Source organism: Bos taurus, chromosome 26, assembly GCF_002263795.3.
Source record: "Bos taurus isolate L1 Dominette 01449 registration number 42190680 breed Hereford chromosome 26, ARS-UCD2.0, whole genome shotgun sequence".
In the NCBI taxonomy this organism is placed as follows: Eukaryota; Metazoa; Chordata; class Mammalia; order Artiodactyla; family Bovidae; genus Bos; species Bos taurus.
This window is the reverse complement of record NC_037353.1, coordinates 35,090,507-35,111,889: the sequence shown is the minus strand read 5'-3', so window position 1 is coordinate 35,111,889 and position 21,383 is coordinate 35,090,507. Positions and strand designations below refer to the sequence as shown.

Sequence of the window (21,383 nt, the reverse complement as noted above, 5' to 3'; positions counted from 1 at the left end):
GATTTCTTTATTGAGAAGATGCTCACTCCTTGTCAAAATCAGTACTAGAATTCATATAAGAAGCAGAAGGCTATTAGACATGGTCCCTATAAACATGTGAAGATGACCCCAAAGAGCAAGAAAACAGAATATATACCGGATAATTCTTTGCTAGAGAGGGTGGCACGATTGGATTAAGGCTAGGTCAGGGAAGGGAGTTAACTTATACTAGGGTGTTCTGTTTTCAATTAATTTTTGAACAGCTTTATTGAGATATTGAGATGCTTTATTGAGATTCTTGTTCCTTGGAAGGAAAGCTATGACAAACCTAGACAGTGTATTAAAAAGCAGAGGCATCGCTTTGCTGACAAAGGTCTGTCTAGTCAAAGCTATGGTTTTTCCAGTAGTCATGTACGGATGTGAGAGTTGGACCATAAGGAAGACTGAGCACTGAATAATTGAGGTTTTTGAACTGCAGTGCTGGATAAGACTATTGAGAGCCCCTTGGACTGCAAGGAAATCAAACCAATCAATCCTAAAGGAAATCAGTCCTGAATATTCACTGGAAGGACTGATGCTGAAGCAGAAGCTCCAGTACTTGGGCCACCTGATGTGAAGAACTGACTCATTGGAAAAGACCCTGATGCTGGGAAAGATTGAGGGCAGGAGGAGAAAGGGACAACAGAGGATGAGATGGTTGGATGGCATCATTGACTCAATGGACATGAGTTTGAGTAAACTCCTGGAGATAGCGAAGGACAGGGAAGCCTGGTGTGCTGCAGTCCATGGGATTGCAAAGAGTCAGACACGACTGAGTGACTTAACAACAACAAATTGAGATACAATTCATACATCATGCAATTCACCGAGAGGCTGGCTAGGAGATCGGTGTTAAGGCAGGACAGGATACTGATCTGACAGATGCTGACAGCTCTTTGACTCTCTCACTCTTTAACAGTCTTTATTTCACTACTCCAGGCTCATCCTTTTCAGGGAAGCAAGGAGTAGGGATAGGGAAACCATGACTTCTGCCCTCAGGCCTCTTACAAGCCACTCTAGGAGAAATTGGTTCAGAGCCAGCTGACCATGCATATTGCAGGAGTTTAGGGCACCTCTCTTAAATATCGGATTCCCGTGCTGGTGGATACCTAAAGTCCCTTTATTGAGTTAAAAAAGTTAATTCATCAATTAGGGGTAAAAACAAAACATGTAACTTTCCTCTGGAACTAACAATTATGAATGAATTTGGTGCTTCTGTTCAGTGACTCTACTAAAAGAGATTCAAATAAAATGTTTCTGGAATGAGCTGTTGATGCTCATTAAAGAGATAAGGTCTGCCAGTAGAGAAGGCAGGAAGTCAGGAGGAGACCAGGTAACCTGTGGCCGAAGGAGAGTGTGCTGGACAATAGCTTGTCAGTAGTTTCAATCACAGGGCAACAAGAGAAAAGACAGTATCAAAGAGAGCCTGGGTAAAGGAAAATGTAACCTTCTCTAGGGTATTGGTATCTTATTGGGGGCAGATAAGGAAATCTGGGGAATTAGTTCGGTGTGTGGGCTTTGGGGTTGGACATTTCAGAATTTAAGTTCCAACTCTTCAACTTATTCAACGTGTTGTTTTTGGGAAATTAATGTCTCCAAGTGACAATTTCCCCATCTGTAAGGTATGCAGAAGAATGCACACTTCACATGATTGCTAGGAGCAGGTCCATCCCCAAGGCATCTGGGTTCCTGGGCAAATAGTTTTTGTGAAGATCCTGTTTATATAAACAGTTTTAGTCACTCCAAGTCAATATGTCAGCAGTCCAACCCTGCTCAATCAAGGTTAAAAAACACCGTGCCAGCCTCAAAGAGTGATTGTTCACCAAACTCCTCCTGGAATTGGGCTGACTCCAACTCCTGGCTGGCTAGAGTGCCTCTAGGCATCTGGTCAACCCCCTGCACAGCATGAGAGGGACACAGAGGATCATCAGAGAGAACTCCAAAGAGGAGGCTGGACTGCCCGGCCTAGATAGCACTGCTGGCTCCAGCCCAGGCACCAGAAAGAGATTTAGATATATTTTTCCTCCTGTCTCTCTATTTTTTTAAAAAACCTTTTTATTTTGTATTGGGATATGTGTGTGCATGTGCATTAAGTCATGTTCAGCTCTTTGCGACCCCATGGACTGTAGTCCACCAGGCTCCTCTGTCCATGGAACTTTCCAGGCAAGAATACTGGAGGGAGTTGCCATTTCCTTCTCCAGGGGATCTTCCCAATGCAGGGATCACACCCCTGTCTTTTGCTTCTCCGGCATTGGCAGGCAGGTTCTTTACCAGCTGAGCCACCAGGGGAGCCCCTGTATTGGGATATAGCCAATTAACAATGCAGTGATAATTTCAGGTAAACAGTGAAGGGACTAAACCATACACATACATTTCTATATTCTCTCCCAAATTGCTCTCCCTTCCAGGTTGCCGCATAACACTGAGCAGAGTTCCATGTGCTCTACAGTAGGTTCTTTCTGGTTGTCCATTTTAAATGTAGCAGTGTGTACTTGTCTGTCCCAAGTTCCCAAACTATGCCTTTCCTCCATCTTTCCCCCCAACCCAGCAACCATAAGTTCCTTCTCTGGGGACTTAGTTTTTATATAACAATAATTCCAGTTCCAGTGTTGGTTCTGCAGCTTCATGATGGGGACTTAGACATTTTTGAGGAAGGTATGGTTTAGGGCCAGGGCCTGTGCTTGCTTGAGTCTAAAGGCAGCGCCGATTACAAGGATTAAACAAGAACATGCACATCAGAGGTGTTTGCTACAATGACACACACAAACACCCACTAAATTTTAACTATAATAAAAGTACAATGAACTCATTCATTATTTTGAAAGCAATGATTTCTATTGTTTGTCTTCCATGGCTGTAAACCAATAGAAGTCCAGTTTCCAGGGCTGCTGGGGCCCAGGAGTTTACACACAGCACAGGAAGTGGGGTTCCCAGGAAGCCACCATGTGAACTTAAAGTATCCTGTTTAGGACAGGTGCTTGAAGGAAGCCCCTCCTCCTGTAGTCATCCGTGTTCCTCTGTGAGCAAAGCCCCACAGTGCTCAGGGGCAGCTCCTGGCAGGACACTCAGGGATATTTGGCAGAGGCCTCCTGCAGCTGCCAGAAGGACCTCAAGATGCCACAACTTCCTGTTTTTGTCTGGTACTCACTCCTGTTTTGAGCTGTGCAGGGCTCCACCTATGTGTCTCTCTCCTTTGTCATGCTCAAAACAACCCCTGGAAGTCGCTAGAGGAGGAACTGTTTTCCCCATTTCAGAACGGGAAAGGAATCGGCAAGAAACTAGATGTGTAGACAAAGCAAATAGATAAGTGAACATTAAAAAACAGCTTCTGCATGTGGATCTGATTGTTAGCTCTGATCATGGATGCCATACCATTCTAGAACCAGGGTCATTCATTGAGGGCCTGCTGTGTGTCCAACATCGTGCCAAGTGCTTTATAAGCTCCCCCATTTAACATTCTTAAAAACTCAACAAAGCAAGCACTACTTTCATTTTCATTTTACAGATGAGCAGAGTGAGGCGTATGCAGTTAAGAAACGTGCTAAAAGTCACGTAGGTATTAAGTGAAAGAGCTAGATTTGGACTCTGGTTGGCCTGACACCCAAGTTCATGGTCTTAAACCATGATGCTGTAAGGCCTCAACCCGGGAGCTTAAGGTCAGGTCATCCATAGAAATTGCTAATCTTTGGCACACTTTAATTTTGTAAATAATAGTGCTGATGAAGTACTTTAATAACTCAGATCTGAAGCTTCTCTTATCAAATAAATTGGTTTTTCAAGGAAAATTAGCAAACATTTCTTTTTCCTAGTTCATGATTACAAGCTCTCTGTATGGGGTTTTCTTATCACCTTCCGGTAGAAACTTAGAGTAAGTTTCTGAACCTGTGTTTCTCTGACCTCCTGAGCTTTTGGGTCCAGTACATGAAAGAGGCATATTTAGGGCAATTACCTTCTCAGCAAACAAACAAGAAGAGACTGGCACTGTTATCAAAAGCCCTAAGGTTATAATGAAAGGATTCAATGATTATGTTGTCAGCTGAGTCTACATCCCAAAGCAGAAAGTTCTGGACTGAATACCAGTGACCAAAACAGAATTGACAGTCCCCTCCCTGGTAAAGCAGTTCATATCCCCTAAAATAGAAGGTGATTTTGCTCTGGTTCAGGGACCTGCTGTGTCCCCCCTATAATCTTCTGTACCCCTCCTAGGTCTGTCTTCATTTGGAACGGTCTGTCTCCCTAAGGGGCTTTCTTGTGGCTCAGCTGGTAAAGAATCCACCTGCAATGCGGCAGACCTGGGTTCAGTCCCTGGGTTGGGAAGATCCCCTGGAGAAGGGAAAGGCTACCCACTCCAGTATACTGAGATTTACCGTGTAACTGAGAGAACATCATAGGTGATTAATACATTGTTGTTTCCTGTTTTGTTATATGTTCATGGTGTGTGACTCATGTGGTTCTCTAACTTTCATGTCCCTTCTCATCCCATCTGCTGTCATCAGTCCCATCCCCATGGGTCACACATTGATGTCAAAGGGCCAAGGGAAGGTCTTGCTGCTGCTGCTGCTGCTAAGTCACTTCAGTCGTGTCTGACTCTATGTGACCCCATAGACGGCAGCCCACTAGTCTCCTCTATCCCTGGGATTCTCCAGGCAAGAACACTGGAGTGGGTTGCCATTTCCTTCTCCAATGCATGAAAGTGAAACGTGAAAGTGAAGTCGCTCAGTCGTGTCCGACTCTTAGCGACCCCATGGACTGCAGCCTACTGGGCTCCTCCATCCATGGGATTTTCCAGGCAAGAGTACTGGAGTGGGATGCCATTGCCTTCTCCAAGGGAAAGTCTTGGGCTCTGTCAAAGGCTAAAAAGGGACTTTGTTGTCCACAGTTTGAGGAGTGTATCTCCCAAAGCTCCATGGGGCTTTTCTATTTCATCTTCCTGGTGTTATTGAGATGCTGTGTTGGAAAATGTTTTAAATACTTGGCAAATCTCAGACTCAATGGTGAAGACCTCTACCCACCCCACCTTAAATCGGAGAGCAGTGTTTGACTTCTGGCCATAAAAAATGTTTCCCAGAAGCTGTGATAAGGAGCAATATCTGGTTCCTCCCGTCAGCCCTGCCGTCCTCGCTGCCAGCTGCATGAGTGGCTGGCTGGATACAAAGCAGTGACAGGCACCCGGTGTTGGCGAGGCAATGCCCTCAGCCATGGTCTTCTTTCCTCCACACACCCGGCCACCAGGGCCTCATCGTTTGTTGACGGGAAGTGATTCCCTAGTCTCTTGAGGTGGGAAATGATAATGAGTGGTTTCTTCAAAATCTTGGGAGGGCATGGAAAGAGAGATTAGGTTTTCAGCTGTTAATAGGTGGTAAATCATTAGACAGGGCTTCCCAGTGGCTCAGTGGTGAAGAGTCTGTCTGTAATGCCAGGACCGCAGGAGTTTTGTCTGTAATGCAGGTTCGATCCCTGGGTTGGGAAGATCCCCTGGAGGAGGAAATGACAATCCACACCAGTATTCTTGGCTGGAGGATCCCATGGACAGAGGAGCCTGGCAGGCAACACAGTCCATGGGGTCGCAAAGAGTCAGACTTCACTGAAGCGACTTAGCATGCATGCAAAGCATTAGACAGCCAGCATTTTTTCATTGATTTATAGTTATCTATAACCCCTGTTAACTTCCAAAAGCTCCTGCCTGTTCCATTAGTTTAATCATATTTCCCAGAATCAGAATTTCAAGCCCTTGACGGTCAGACCCTGCCTTTCTACCATGTTCAACCATTACCCTACCCCCAACAACACTCACAGCAGATGTCTTTGTCACAGATGTCTCAAGGGCCTTTTCACCTTGGGTCTTACTGTGTTATGTTCTGCTGCCTGGTGTAGCCTTCCTTGTTCCTCTGACTCTCAGGTGGAATTTGCTTTAAGCTTTTCCTCCTCTGGGCAGGCTTGTCTTACCTCTTGCCTCATCCTCTCCGTGATGTACAGTATCCCATGCATGAACTCTGTGAGAACTCTGTTAGAGCTGCCTGTTTATAAGCCTGTCTTATTTAGTACACTGTGAGGTCCTCTCTCGGAGAAGGCAGTGGCACCCCACTCCAGTACTCCAGTCACAAAGAATTGTACATGACTTAGCGACTGAACAACAACAACATAATGCTTGGTTATATCTATCTGTCTGCGTATCTCTCTTTGCCAAGTAGTAAGGTTCTTATTTGCAAGAAAATTGTTTTAACAGGCTTTGCTTCTCTAGTATATAATATATACTGTGCTTGGTGAATAAACACATTTCATACATTTAAAAAATTGTTATAATTCACATGCCATAAAAATATACCATTATATCATGTACAATTCTGTGGTTTTTAGTATAGTCACAAAGTTGTGCAAACATCACCACCATCTAATTCCAGAGCATGTTCATCACCCCGAAAAACGACCCTGTAACCATTAGCTCCATCCCTTCATTCTTTCTGGAGAAGACTCTTGAGAGTCCCTTGGACTGCAAGGAGATCCAACCAGTCCATTCTAAGGAGATCAGCCCTGGGATTTCTTTGGAAGAAATGATGCTAAAGCTGAAACTCCAGTACTTTGGCCACCTCATGCGAAGAGTTGACTCATTGGAAAAGACCCTGATCCTGGGAGGGATTAGGGGCAGGAGGAAAAGGGGGCAACAGAGGATGAGATGGCTGGATGGCATCACCGACTCGATGGACGTGAGTTTGAGTGAACTCTGGGAGTTGGTGATGGACAGGGAGGCCTGGCGTGCTACAATTCATGGGGTCGCAAAGAGTCAGACACGACTGAGCGACTGACCTGACCTGACCTGAACTGAACCATTAGCAGTCACCCCTATTACCAACACTGCCCAGCCCTTGGGAACTCCTGGTCTATTTTTTGGCTCTGGGTTTGCCTATTCTGGACATTTCCTGTAATTGGAATTACACAGCAAGTGGCCTTTTGTATGTGGCCGCTTTTGCTTAGCATCATGTTTTCACAGTTCACTGGAGTTCAGCGTGTATCACTGCTTCATCTCTTTTTATGGATGAGTACTATCCCCTCGTATGGATGGACCACAGTGTATTCACCAGCTGATGGACATTTGGGTTGTTTCTGCTCTAGGCTATTAAGAATAATGCTGGTATGAACACATGTATACAACTTTTTGTATGGACATAAGACATATGTTTTCCATTTTCTTGGAATACCTAAGAGTGGGGTTGCTGGGTCATATGTTATCACTATTTGTTTGTTGTTGTTGTTGTTTGTTTGTTTTGGCCATGTCATGTGGAATGCAGGATCTTAGTTTCCTGACCGGGGATCAAACCCACACAGCCTGCATTGGGAGCAGAGAGTCTTAACCTCTGGACCGCCAGGGAAGTCCCTGTTAACTCTGTGTTTAACTTTTTGAGGAACTGTCAGACTGTTTTCCCCAGTGGGAAAACACTATTTTGCATTAAAATTGCCCTTAATATAATTTCAAATTAAGTCAGAATTTTTCCCCCAATATGAAATAACCAATTTTCTCTAAAGTGAAACATCTCATTTTTACATTCATACCTGTTTGTACCCTCTACCTTAATCTTCAAAACCTTGTATATCCCTACAATTTTTAAATGTTTACTTATGTATTTGGCTGTGCTGTATCTTAACTGTGGCATGTAGGATCTTTAGTTTGTCATAGGAACTCTCAGTTGCTGCATGAGGGATCTAGCTTCTTGATCAGGGATAGAACCCCAGTGACCCTGCATTGGGAGCACAGAGTCTTAGCCACTGGGCCACCAGGTAGGTTCCTATCCCTATAACGCAAAGGTCTGCAAACACATTACGTAAAGGAGGGTAGGCTCTTTATTTACTCCATGACATTAGTTAGCTGGTTTTGTTATTCCTCTGCAGGTGCCTTAGGATAGCCTCCAAATTGTGTTTGGTTGCTGCTAAAAGATCTTTCCTCATCCAAGTTCTGTAGCCATAGATAGCAACCAGAATGAATCAGAGGATGTCAGAGATGTTCTGACTCACAATGCCCAGAAAAATCCCGCTCACAGAGGTTTGCATGTGGTGCAGTGGAAAGGGAGAATTCTCATGACACGAAAGAGGCCCCCAGGGATAAAGATGGGAAGAAAGTCAAATAGTTAGAGCCACTGCCAGCAACCAGCTTTCTCCCTTTCTGCCTGGCCTGCCCCAGATCATGCTGGCAGGTCATTTTTGGCATCACTAGAATATTCTAGGCTAGTTAACCTTTGCTCTTTGTGCAGGACAATCCCCAGTTCTGTTTCCTATCACTGTTTTCCCTGAAGAGCTATCATGTGACCCTAGTATGCAGCTGCATAAGTTCATCTGTTACCTTTTCCTCGGGCCAGACTTGTCCTAGAAGCAACACTGCAAATCTGTAACCACTTGGTAGCTAGCCCTGTTGCAGGGGTACTGGCTACTTAATAAATAACTGCCCTGTTGTTGAGGTCATCCATTGCTGCAATATTATCATTGGTGGAAATACTATGTGATGTTACTTTTTTTTAGTAATACTTCAACTGAACTTGAACTTGCATAGATCATGGTTTGGTTGGTCTATTTTAAGAGTTTGCATGTGGTGCAGTAGAAAGGGAGAATTCTCATGACACAAAAGAGGCCCCCAGGGATAAAGATGGGAAGAAAGTCAAATAGTTAGAGCTATTTTTTTTTTAAGTTTTTAAAGAGGACGCAGGTAGGTACTTTCAACAAATTTCTTGGTTTCCTCTTTTATCTGGATACCAGGAGTAGTCCAGTTCATTTTCTTCTTCTTCTTTTTTTTTTTTTACTTTACAATATTGTACTGGTTTTGCCATACATTGATATGAATCCACCACGGGTGTACATGCGTTCCCCATCCTGAACCCCCCTCCCACTTGCCTCCCCATACCATCCCTCTGGGTCATCCCAGTTCATTTTCTATCTGTAGCAACTGGTGAAAAGACGCAGGGCTCAACCAATTTTCTGTAACTACTCCTGTATTTTGGGAAGACCACATTCTATTAACACTTGAAACTTTATCTTTTTTGCTAAATGGCAAGCATTTTTCAAAACCTTATAGCATTTTCTCAGTATTTCTGATTCCCATCCCTTTCTACCTCCTTTTAAAGTTATTTCAGTACTTTCACTACTTGTCTTACTAGAATGTAAGCTCAATGAGGGCTTAATCTAGGCATCTTTTCTATATATCACTGTCAACTTTATGAAGCTTTATGAAATTTTGTGTATTGTAGATGTTCAGTAAATATTCTTAGCATCATTAGTGAATCAGTGGTAATTTCTTTTCATTCTTCACTGAATTTTGCCCACTTTGTCTTCAATTGCATGATGCTATGACTTCAAACTGTTTTCATAGCTTCCTTACTTTTTCCATGTGTAAATTTAATAGTCAATGAAAGTGAAAGTCAGTCGTATCCGACTCTTTGTGACCCCATGAACTATACAGTCCATAGAATTCTCTAGGCCAGATTACTGGAGAGGGTAGCCTTTCCCTTCTCTAGGGGATCTTTCCAACCTGGGGACTGAACCCTGGTCTCCAGCATTGCAGGCAGATTCTTTACCAGCTGAGCCACAAGGGAAGCCCAATAGTCAATGAAGCATGTTGCCAAATGTTCAGCACTCTTAGTATGTTTTATTCAGGAAGGGAAAAATATATTGTGGGATCCAGATCCAATACGAAGGGAAATTTAAATTCTAAATATTTCCCTTCCTGTCCTCCCTCCAATCTCCCCAAACCCCAACAAATCCCATGCATATGCAGAGTGTTTCTATTTTGCTGGGGGATGGTGAGAGGGGAGGAAAGGAATAAAACTACCTTCTATACTGCTTTCAGAAATACAGCCAGTGTGGCATATGGCATATAGTACTAGCACAGTCTTTGGTGGAATTGTAGCAATGTGGAACTATTTAAATTTTTAAAATGAAAGCCCAAGTATATATGGAAATACAGTAGAATAATATTATAAAATGACTCATTCCTACAGAACTTGATAAATTTCCTAAATCACATCCTTCGCCGTAAAATATAACTGCAGGCTTAAAAGGCACTTAGGGGCATATTGATTTATGAGGCAGCTCTTAGTTCTGATCCCTGTAACCTGAATTAATCCAAGTAGCCTTGTTTACATATTTAAAGGAAGAAGCACTTCAGCACAGTGTGTGTGCATATAAATTCATTGTGTTTGTACAAAAAATGATCTAATTAATCACTGGTTCTCTTGAGGACAAAAGCATGCATTCTGTCTGATGAGCAAATTTGGTCTCTTCAGGGTATTGTTCTAGAATCTGTCTCTACCATCTAAAGCAAAGGACTAGAAAGTAATCAGTGGATCAAGACTAATTTTTCTTTCTTTTTAAGCATAAAAGTATAGATAACCTAGATTCTCTTTTATGTTGAAATTCTCCCCCCTCCAATCGAACCTGGAGACAAGGATTCAAGGACAAATCATATATTTGAAAGATGATCCCAGGAAGCAATAACAGGGGAGTGAAGCCAGCGAAAGGTGAATTATCAAGCTAGTTACCAGTGTGGGCAGCCAAGGCTTAATTGATTGGAAAGTCTGGTAGACAGCGCAGATACACCCCACGGATGTCCCAGCCAAGGGACAAGGAAGCTGGGGTATTTGTCTACCATCTTCCCATCAGTCACTGATGGAAAGCTGCTTCCAGGGGCGTTAACTCACTGCGATGTTTCCGGGAACCAGGTTTGACTTTTAGAAGTGAATGCCAAGGAGACACTGGCATTCAAAAGAAGGAGGAATTGGGGGCTTTCCTGGTGGTCCAGTGGTTAAGACTATGCCTTCCAATGCAAGGGATGCAGGTTTGATCCCTGGTCAGGGAGCTAAGATCCTATATGCCTCGTGGCCCAAACACCAAAATGTAAAACAAACAGTTTTGTAACAAATTCAATAGAGACTTTAAAAATGGTCCCAATAAAAAATAAAAGAAGGAGGAATGCACATGTGTAAGAACATAGGGAGGACTCATAGGAAACCAGAAAGTGCCGAGCAGGCAGGCCTCAGGAAGCACAGGATTCTAGGCTGCCCCAGGACCATCGGTTCAGTCCCAGTCTCTCCCGTCCCCATTGGCTTCCCTCAGGATTTGGTATCTGCGTGTCTCTGGGAAGCCTATTGCTGCTTGGTCTTACTTGATCTTTTAATACAATACTGGCTCCTGCCTGGGACTTTTCTATATGACTCTAAGTTCAGATCCTCAGAAGTGAAAACCTAATTGACCCAGATCCTCTTTCTCAAGATAGGATATACTTTGTGAGTGCTTGGCCAGCTGAGGTATGGGTCCCCCTGGCTCATCCAGCGTCCACCTGTGATCCAGTGAACGATGGCCAAGGCATGAAGTCATATTGCCCAGTGCCCACTCAAAAGAGGGGACAGATGAGGAATGGTGAGGGCAAGTAGCCCCCAAGGTGCCTCTATCTGTGGGATTTTCCAGGCAAGAATGCTGGAGTGGGTCGCCATTTCCTCCTCCAGGGGAATCTTCCCAACCCAGGGATTGAACCCACGTCTTTTGCATCTCCTGCATTGGTAGGTAGATTCTTTACCATTGTGCCATCTGGGAAGCCCTGCCATTAAAAGTTCTACAAGTTTTTTTCCATTATTCCACAGACTCTTTCTCACCTTGTCGAAGTGTTTTATATTCTACCTAATGTTGTCCTAAATAAAGTAAAATTTTACATTGTTGACATGAATTTGGAACTTTTGTGTTTAAGCTATGCCCTGCTCATTTTGAATGCAAATATAAGAGGACTGAACTCATTTGTGGAATCACTGAATTGCACAATTTATATTTTATAGATTGTAGAGGCATACGTATTTCAATCTTTCCAGAAGTGTGGGAATTTTGCACTCGACTAGCTCAACTGTTTTTATTTTACTTTTTGGACACGTGCACATTCTAGGGCATGCTGGGGTGGCAACCCACCCTAGTATTCTTGCTTGGAAAAACCCATGGTCAGAGAAGCCTGGCAGGCTATAGTCCGTGGGGTCACAAAGAATAGGACATGACTGAGCAACTGAGCATGCACGCAAGTATGCTATTCCTCGAGGATGATCAGAGAGGGTGGATGATGGAACTTCACCCTAAAAGACTTGAGAATGTGGATCTGAGTACATCTTTCCCTGTCCAGCCAAAGATGAGCCCAACAGGCCAAGATGATGCCATTCACCTGCAGACCCTATCATAAGAAGTCCAAAAACCAATGAAGGATAAAATATCAGGAGAGAAGATCATTTTATAGAGGCAAAATGCAACATCATTTTCTTCTAGAAATGCCAAAGAAGTTGATACACATTGAGTGCATATTGACTAAAAAAATGTGTGTGCGTGTGTGTGTGTGTGTGTGTGTGTGTGTGTGTGTGTGTGTGTGTGTAGCTGGGCATAGGGAAAGGGTGACACTTTTGTGACCTCTGTGGAAACAAAGACCCAACAAAGCAAAGGGAGAACCCATGGCTTTGGATTATGACAAACCTGTTTCCTCAAGTGTAAAAAAAATATTATTTTATCCAGTTGTTAGGAGGATTAAATGAGGTGATAAATGAGTGTAAAGAGACCAGAATGGTGGCTGACACATAATAAGCTTCCTGTAAATGACAACAAAAGTGGTAATTAACTTACAGCTGATTCACATTGTTGTACAGCGGAAACTAACACAACATTGTAAAGCAATTATACACCAATAAAAAATCAAGTTGTAAAAAAAGCAAGAAAAGAAAATTAGTATGAAGTAAGCTTGGCATAGATAACTGTTTCTTGGGGGTTGAGTTTGGGAATTACTATAATTTAACCCCAATAATAAATGTGTTAAAAGTGGGGGAAAGGTGGTATTTAGGAGTAGTTATAAAGGAGATTTCATAAAATGCTACCTGGTTAAGTTCCTTTCAACTTGTTTCTCCCAAAGTGAATTACTGGTTTGCATCTTGGCAATTACTTTCAAGCAGCCACTAAATTGATTTATGTATGAGACTGAATTTACTTTTAATTTACTTGAATGAGATTTCAAAATCAGTCTTTTTGATATAAAAATGAACACTTAGCCAGCATTTTGACCTACTGTGGTAAGTCAGTGACGTTTGCGCCTTAGAATTTATCAAATGTCGTATGCCCACTTTGTGCCTATCACTATGTGAATTCAGATATTCACATGTGATCTCGTCCCTCAGAGAGCTCACCTCTTGCAAAGACACATAAATGCTTCACTGCTGTGTCGTCATATTTGGAGCACTAATGATATGCGTGTGCAAGGCTCACACACATGTCATGCGTGTGCAATGCTCAGTCTCTCAGTCGTGTCCAACTATTTGTAACCCCAGGCACTACTATAGTCTCCCAGGCTCCTCTATCCATGGAATTTTCCAGGCAAGAATACTAGAGTGGGTTGCCATTTCCTACTCCAGTGGATCTTTTTGACCCAGGGATCAAAGCTACATCCCCTGCATTGGCAGGTGGGTTCTTTACCACCGTGCCACCTGGGAAGCCCCACTGGTGACATGAAGTACCAAAAAGAAGAGGGTGTTGCTAGGAAATGCATCCCAGCTTCAGATGATAGTAAATAACCATTTTTCTTTTCCAGTATTGTATTTCTACCTGGAACATTTTAGGGGAAAAGAAAAAGCTAATAATATTGAATTGGCCAAGAAGTTTATTTTGGTTTTTCCATAAGAAGGTATGGAAAGCCCAAACAAACTTTTTGGCCAACTCACTAGTAAATTGGGGAAAAAAGAGGCTTTTTCCCAAGTACTTCAGGGTTATTTCTGTACTTCTTGTGAGCGTCTCATGTGCCTGAAATTAGGCTACAATCCATGAAACTCTCTGTACTATCAAAAGATCCTTTGAATTCCAGTAATCATTTCCAGTACACTTGTAGGAAAGCGACTGATTTTTACATTCCCCCTGCAGTTAATATCTATAGTGGATTATTTATGGAAAGTTTTAAATACGCTTGCCTGGTGGATCAGATGCTAAAAAACCTGCCTGCAATGCAGGAGACCCGGGTTCGATCCCTAGATTGGGAAGATCTCCTGGAGAAGGAAATGGCAATCCACTCCAGTATTCTTGCTTGGAGAATCCCGTGGACAGAGAAGCTTGGTGAGCTATATATAGTCCATGGGGTTGCAAAGAGTCGGACACAACTGAGTGACTAACATGCATTAGTGATTTTTCTTAAGCTGCAATCTGTTGCTTAGATCCAAACTCAGAATTGACTTCTGAGAAAGACCACAGAGAAGTTTTGGATACAAATGTAAATTATTCTACTTGAAGAACTCATGGAAAAGAACTTTGCTGGGCACCGATTCTGTGAGATTCACATGGAAAAAATCCTAAGAATTCTCCATTGAAGACCTAAGAGTAGGATCAGGATCAAGAGGGATCAGACATTTAGGAATTTGTGTCCGACAGTAGGAAACTTTGGAATCGTCACTACCAATAAATTTTCATGAAGATTACAGTGAATGTAATGACAGTTATTATTTCAGCCCACTGAGAAGATGGGGTTTGTTTTTTTAGACGGGGCAGCATTGGCTATAGCTATGTTTGTGAATTACATGTTCAGCCACTTTTGGTGATACAGGCCAGTGTGCTAAGCGAGTCAGTGGTCCTTCATTACTTAAGGAGCTGGTGGTGCAGCTCAAGTCTTAACCAGAAAATCTGAATCTTTAGACCTTGGATGGGAGCAGGTGTATGCATTTAAAGTACCCCCAGTGTTTTTCTCCCTGGAGGTCTGCAGACTACGCTCTCAGGAGTCTGGAAAAGTATGAAACTCTCATAGCCTCATTGTGGACAGCAAGCCATTATTACAGAAGGATAAGTCAATCCCAAATGGTTTGCGCTACTCAAAAAGCTATTTGTGTGACTGTCATTTTATTCTATTTTTCGGGGAAATATTTGTTGTTGAGTCATTAAGTCATGTCCAACTCTTTGTGACCCCCTGATTGCAGCGTGCTAGGCTTCCCTGTCCTTCATATCCCCTGGAGTTTGCTCAAACTCATATCCATAGAGTTGGTGATGCCAACCAACCATCTCATCCTCTGTTGCCCCCTTCTCTTCCTGCCCTCAATCTTTCTCAACATCAGGGTCTTTTCCAATGAGTCGGCTCTGTCTTAAAAAAACGAATAAACATAGGCACAAATGGGCACAATCTGGTTAACACTGGACATGCCACACCAACACAATCCAGTTTGTAGGAAGGAGGCAGTGTGATGGGACACACATCATGGCAGACTTTGAAATGTACCCACGGTCTTTTGAATCTAACCTGTAAGAAATAGGTAGCTCAGGTCCGAGGCTCTCATCACATCCCTTCAAAGGCTCAAATTCCTTACCGTGGCCTTCTGAACCTTCCATGACCTGCCACTGAGGCCTTAGCTTGAGGCTCTCCCTAATCCTTGTGAACACTGATCTTGATACCTTCTTGCCCTGTGACTCCACTTGGAATGATCTTCCCCGCTTTGTTCATTTGGCAGCCCTGTCTTGCCCCTTCATTCCTCCTAGAAGCCTCTGCTGACCCCCCCAGATTGGGCTCAGCACTGCCCTGCGTCCTGTGTACCGGCTTCTGTCTTAGCACCTTCCTAATCATGTTGAGTCCTTGTGCATGAGCAGCTCCTTCACTTGATGGTAAGCAAGTCCTGCGCAGTGATCTCTCTCTTCCTGCTGTGGTGCAGCCAGCCCTGGACCTGGTGTACCATCGATGCCCCATAAATGTCTGCTGTGAGATTGGTAGATGTAAACATTAAGTAGAAAGCTAATAACAAACTCATTCTCAAGTTTTCTTCCAGCCAGATACTGCTAGAAAGAATTTTGAGCACTCTTGCCAATAAGTCCAGAGCTTTTGAGGGGGTATCTGGAAGCCTGGGCTCCTGGGGACCAGGATGGGGGGGTCTGGAAATTCCTGCCTTGTGGATGCATAAGCCACAGGAAACCTATGACTCTGTAGAGAAGAGAGCAGTGAGGGCGTGGACTCCATCCAGCTGCTTCTTTCTCGTCTTCACATTTCCCTCTTAATTGGCATGGGCTTCCCAGGTGGTACCAGTGGTTAAGAAACCACCTATCAATACAGGAGACGTAAGAGATGGGGGCTCGATCCCTGGGTTGGAAAGATCCCCTGGAGGAGGAGATGGCAACCCGCTCCAGCATTCTTGCCTGGAGAATCCCTAGGACAGAAGAGCCTGGCGGGCGACAGTCCATAGTGTTGCAAAGAGTCAGACACAACTGAAGCGACAGCACATAGGCAGGCACTGCGGACGTGATGTACTCTTGAGTTTTTGCCAAGAGTGGCTGTGTGCTCACAAAGCTTTTCTCTCCAGCAAAATGGTTTCTGTCCTTTGCTCACTTGTGGTCAACCCTGCCTTCATTTTGTGAGTGAATGACAAGGCAGCAGTCAGTTTGAGAGAATAAAACAACAGATGAACCCACAGGTTGGTGTCTATATTATGAAGTCTTATCTCATCTGAGTGGAATGAGATTGAGATAAGCTCTTTGGAAATCTTCTCTAGAAATAATAATGAAAAGTCCTGTCGTCTTATGAGCTGTACAGTTTTTAAATTGTTTCATTTATTTTGCGGCGCTTCTTGTAGCTTGAACTAACTATAAAGCACAAAATATCTGTGCTTTGCTTCTGTTCTCAAAGCTCTTAACTATTTGGCCCTGAGGCAAGGAGACAAAAACAATTTGGTTTTACTCTGCCACAGTCCAAAAATAACTGTAGTAATATCCTCTTTGGTTATCTTAAAAGTATAGCGTGGAGGCTTTTATCCCAAAGTAGCAGTGTCTGACTGTTGCAGGGTGGGGGGGACCTTAGCTATATGACTGTTATTTAGCAACTAAATGCTGGTGACTCATTCACTCTGACTGTGGTACAGGAAAATTCTTTCCATGGAAAACACAAGAAGGGAGGGGGGCAGAAATCTCTCTGAACCACTGTGTAGTATTTTCCTTTGGAAAAGGCTCCTCTGAAAATGAATAGGCACCAGCTGCTACTCGGCTGGCTTAGTCCCCAAAGCTCCTGGAGAGTCTTCCTCAACTGGGCTTTCTGAGCAGTTCATCCACAAAGGTATACAGGTAGGCTCAGAGCCGCAATAAGGGATCAGTTTGGTTAATAAACTAAAATCTCGGGATTAAAAACAGTCACCTGAATAAAAGAGAAATTGAACTCACTGCATTCATAGCTGGAGAAGGAAATGGCAACCCACTCCAGTGTTCTTGCCTGGAGAATCCCAGGGACGGGGGCTGCCGTCTGTGGGGTCGCACAGAGTCGGACACGACTGAAGCGACTTAGCAGCAGCAGCATTCATAGTACCTGGAATATTTATATGATGATTTGGTTTGGACTAGAAACCCCACGGTGTTTTACTGTCGCATTCCATTAGGAAGAGAGGGAGGGAGAGGGGGAGAGAAAGAGAGAGTTCTGTTCCCTTAGCTTTGCACCGAATAACATGAAAGCCTTGGGGAGAAGTGCCTCAGTGAGGTGCTAATCTATTTATGCAGCTAAAATATAATAAAATAAGTTCACCTGCGAGGCTCACAGCGCCAAACTAATTCTAGCTCCCTGAGTTTCATTTTGCTTGTCAGCATCTCCTTGAGGGCTCTGGGGGGGTTAGGGATGGGGGAAGGAGACTGTGCAGTGCTGGCCGTGAACATTTCGGGGGTTGAAAAGGGCTTCTCTTCCTGCTCCTGAGCCCTGCCCAGCCCTGAGGTCGCGCTGCTCTCATTGCTAGGCTCTTCTTTATGAATGGAGGTTAGAGAAGCCGCTTAAAGGCTCTTCAGCGCTTACTCTCCAGCTGGCCGCTGACTTAGGAAAAACATGACCCTGTGGGGCTGCGATGGGGGCAGGGAGGGCTGTGGGAGAAGTTTGTGTCATAGGAAAGATGACCCAGGGGTTGGAGGGGCCTTCGCCCTTTCTTACAGGCGGAGATGCCCAGGCTTTAAATAGTAAAGCCCTGAATCACAGATGTAGGAATGTCACAGCCGCTTGAGCTCTGCCACTGTAACCCTGCAGAAAACCAGCCCCGCCTGGTGTCATCTCAGCTCTAAACAAGCTCGGAGGCAACGATGAGGCAGGTTGCCTGACTTCATTCCTTTCTGTTACCGCGGCTCTCTTAGACCCAACATGGTACAATATTTGCAGTAAAACAGTCTAATCCTGGCCTGTTCTGGTTCTGAAAGATGAGTGGTCCATCTGCTGTTCTCCCAGAGCAGCAGCATCTGCCTTTGTGTCTCTTGCTCATCACATCTCTCCCACACGGTGGGGAGCCTGTGAACGATCTGGGTTTGGGAGACAGGTGCTGGAAAGGGGTGGGTGGGCGGCTTGGTGACTCCACCCACTGGAAGTTACCTGCTCCCTGCAGACAGACCTGTGCTTCTGGGGGTCAGAAATTGAAAGCCAGGATCAGGGTTAGGCGGGTGAGGGATGTGGGTGTGACTGTTCACCCTTTGCTTTGTGGGCTGGGAGGGCTCCTCCCTGACACATAGGGAACCAAGGGGGCTTGTCTAGAAAATGCTAAAGAATCAGGGAGAAGGGGAAAGTCAGAACCCCACCTAACAGGATAAGTCAGGTTTTTACTTTGATTCTGGATTTGATCCTGGATGAGGGACTGAAGCCTGAAAAATGCCTCTTCCCAGGCTCCTCATTGTCCCAGTCTGTCCCCTCTTCTCTCCCCACCCCTCCCCCCACCCTGTTTCAGGTAAAGGGGGACAACATCAAACATCATTATTCATTTTTCATTATCACTGAGCCTCCAGGACCTTAAAAGTTGAAGGAAATGAACTAGAAGTCGTCACTTGCATTATTTTTCTATTAAGGCTAATTTTATTGATTCGGTTGGTCTGAGAGAAGCTGAATCTTAGAGAGCAGCAGTTATAGGAAACTAATAAGCTACCAATCGACTAGTTTGACTTACTGGAACAGTCCCTGGCTGCCCCTCACCGGCCCACCCACCCCCTCCTGGCAATCATTTATCAGACCCCGGGAGGGGGCCGGTGCTCGGGGATCATTTTGATGCCGGTTCTGCCGACACGAGGAATGCTACGTGGTGTCAGTGACCAGAGCTTAGGACACTGGAATTTTGCATTTGTTACAGCAGCAGCTGTAGCGAGTGGCTGCGCCGGCCGAAGGGCAGCGTCCCCGAGCAGGGCGCGGCCACCACTTGGCGGCGATCGCTGGGGCGGCACCCGAGCTCGGCCCTAGAGATGGGGGCGGGATTTTAGAAAGAAGCCCGGACTCGGCGAGTAGATGGCCGGGCGCTTCCTCGCAGCCTCTGCAGCAGCCGATCTGTCTGCCCAGCGGCGCTCCCACTCCTAGACTTTGTTCCCGTTTCCTCCCGCTCTGCTCGCCAAAGGCACCGGTTACCATGGTGAAGGAGAAAGGTAATTAAATATCGATCCCTGTGCATGGCTGCAGAAGTTGCACTGGTGCTGCAGGGCTGGGCCACCTAATGGGGGACGATCAATGGAAAGCCAGGCAGACATGTTCTGGGTGTGAGAATCTGTATTGTGAAGTCCGGGTTTGCATAGAGCAGAGACTTACTTCATTAAGAACCTTTCATTTAGCCACGGCGCGTCCCAAGAGCATTCCTATTTCTGGAGTGTTTGCACAGCCGAGCTCCCAGGGCGTGTGTCTTTTTTGATTGCTATTGCATTTGGAATTTTTGGTTGTGTTTGAGACTTGCCTTCCTGCCTTCATCCTAGCCTTCACTCTTCCTCACTCACCCCCACCCAAATCAATACATTAATGAAGCTGTGTAATGAAAGGGCCCTTCTACCAGGTTTAGGCTGTGTTGGGACCTGCCCGAGCTTAGCTCAAAGTTCCAAGCGGTTGGTCTTTAAGATTCCAGGTGTGCCTCTCTAATAACCTGTCATTTCAGCGGCATCCCTAATCACTCTTCCAAACACCTTAAAAGATGGGTTACATGTCAAGGGTGGCAAATCATGTCTTAAGAATGTGAAAAGGATAGTCACGCTCTGCACAGGCGTACCGTATTTATGCACTGGGCGTGGTCCGAAATGGAAGTTAAACTTTTCAGAATTGAATTGTTATTTAACTTATTCCTTTGTCTGTGAAATGTAAAAGAGCACAACAATGTTTGATTTTAGTTATCCAAGTAATATATAAATATGTCATATGTTAAGAAAGTGCAGTGTCACAGGAGATTAGAGAGTGAAAGATGAAATCTCCTTGCCCTTACCTGGTTCACTTTCATTTCCCCTTTTCTCTTGAGGCAAAATTGTTAATAGTGTGTATCCTTCAAGAACTTATAGAAGGAATAAGATAGATAGATAGAAGTGTTAAAAAAGGATCATTCTCTGACCATTTTTTCGTGGCTCGATTCTTTTCTGTTAATAGTATGTCTTTGGGACCTTCACTACATCATTTGAGAGTGTGAGTAACCACCACTGAATTTTGCGTTTTGGTAAGCCTGGATGTATTCTGCCACATTTCCTGACTGTGGACATACTTTTCTCCATAAACACAGATGTCTGCTCTTTGGGCGCTGTCTTCAACATTTCCGTGATTTATCTTTGTCTACTTTCTCTTAAAGCCCCTACAGGGAGTAAATGTGAGGTGAACGTGCTGAACTCAAGCTGATCCCTATTGTTGGAAACTCAATTCAGGTTTATTATACTAGTGGATGGATGGAGGAATAGGATCACAACAGCTAACCGTGTTAGGGCCGCACCTTAGCACAAAGAGAAACAGCTTCTGGTCAGTCCATTCTGCTCCTATGTATCTTTCATAAATCACAGGGTTTAGTTTTGGTTTTACACCGACTAAGGGGTAATTGAACGAAATGATTTAGTGAGAATAAAGGTGCTTCTAATAATATTTCCTCTCTTTTTGGGGTGCTACCAGGAACCCTAAATAAAGACGTTGACATTTAATCAAGGTCAGGTCTCTTCATTTTTACCTCCCCTACAGCTGAAACAAACTGACTCTGATCTCTACTGCTAATGGTTTTGAGTTTGTTTCCCCAATATGAGTAATTTATGAGCAATGGGAAAGAGGATTGCAAAGGTCACTTCCCAATTCCATCCCCCAGGGGCCCATGGAAGCCCTGGACTTGCTGTTCGTGGTGAATGTTTTATAGGTCAGTAGTCCCCAAATAGCAACTCTTCTTAAGTCATTAGAGACTTCCCAAAGCTTGGATTGCCTGGGTTCACGTTTGCTTTACAAGTCAGTAACCACTTTCTGACTAGAACACTTTGGACAGGCCACCGAGAGGTCACATACTAGTTTTATCTAAGCCCTTAGCCACTGATTAAAGGCTGTTCCTTTTCTATTTTGAGGTCCATGTCAGTCTCCACTTCTGCCTCCCAGCTCCCTGATTGCATTGACCTCAGTCAACAGCAGGGAAAGGCAGGGT

At 44.4% G+C, this 21,383-nt stretch overlaps 1 protein-coding gene across 8 annotated transcripts in view; it reads left to right on the top strand.

The window, feature by feature from the left end:
* The window catches only part of ABLIM1 (actin binding LIM protein 1), a 329,208-nt gene that overhangs the window by 118,021 nt on the left and 189,804 nt on the right, over window positions 1-21,383 (top strand). For 2 of the 8 annotated variants that reach the window (XM_059882060.1, XM_059882056.1), the window contains exon 1: window positions 19,241-19,389. The exons of the other annotated variants lie outside the window; for them this stretch is intronic. In XM_059882060.1, coding sequence (XP_059738043.1) covers window positions 19,374-19,389 — 16 coding nt within the window. In that variant the 5' untranslated portion in view covers window positions 19,241-19,373. Of the gene's footprint in view, window positions 1-19,240; window positions 19,390-21,383 lie in introns of those variants that run through there. 8 annotated transcript variants of the gene reach the window in all.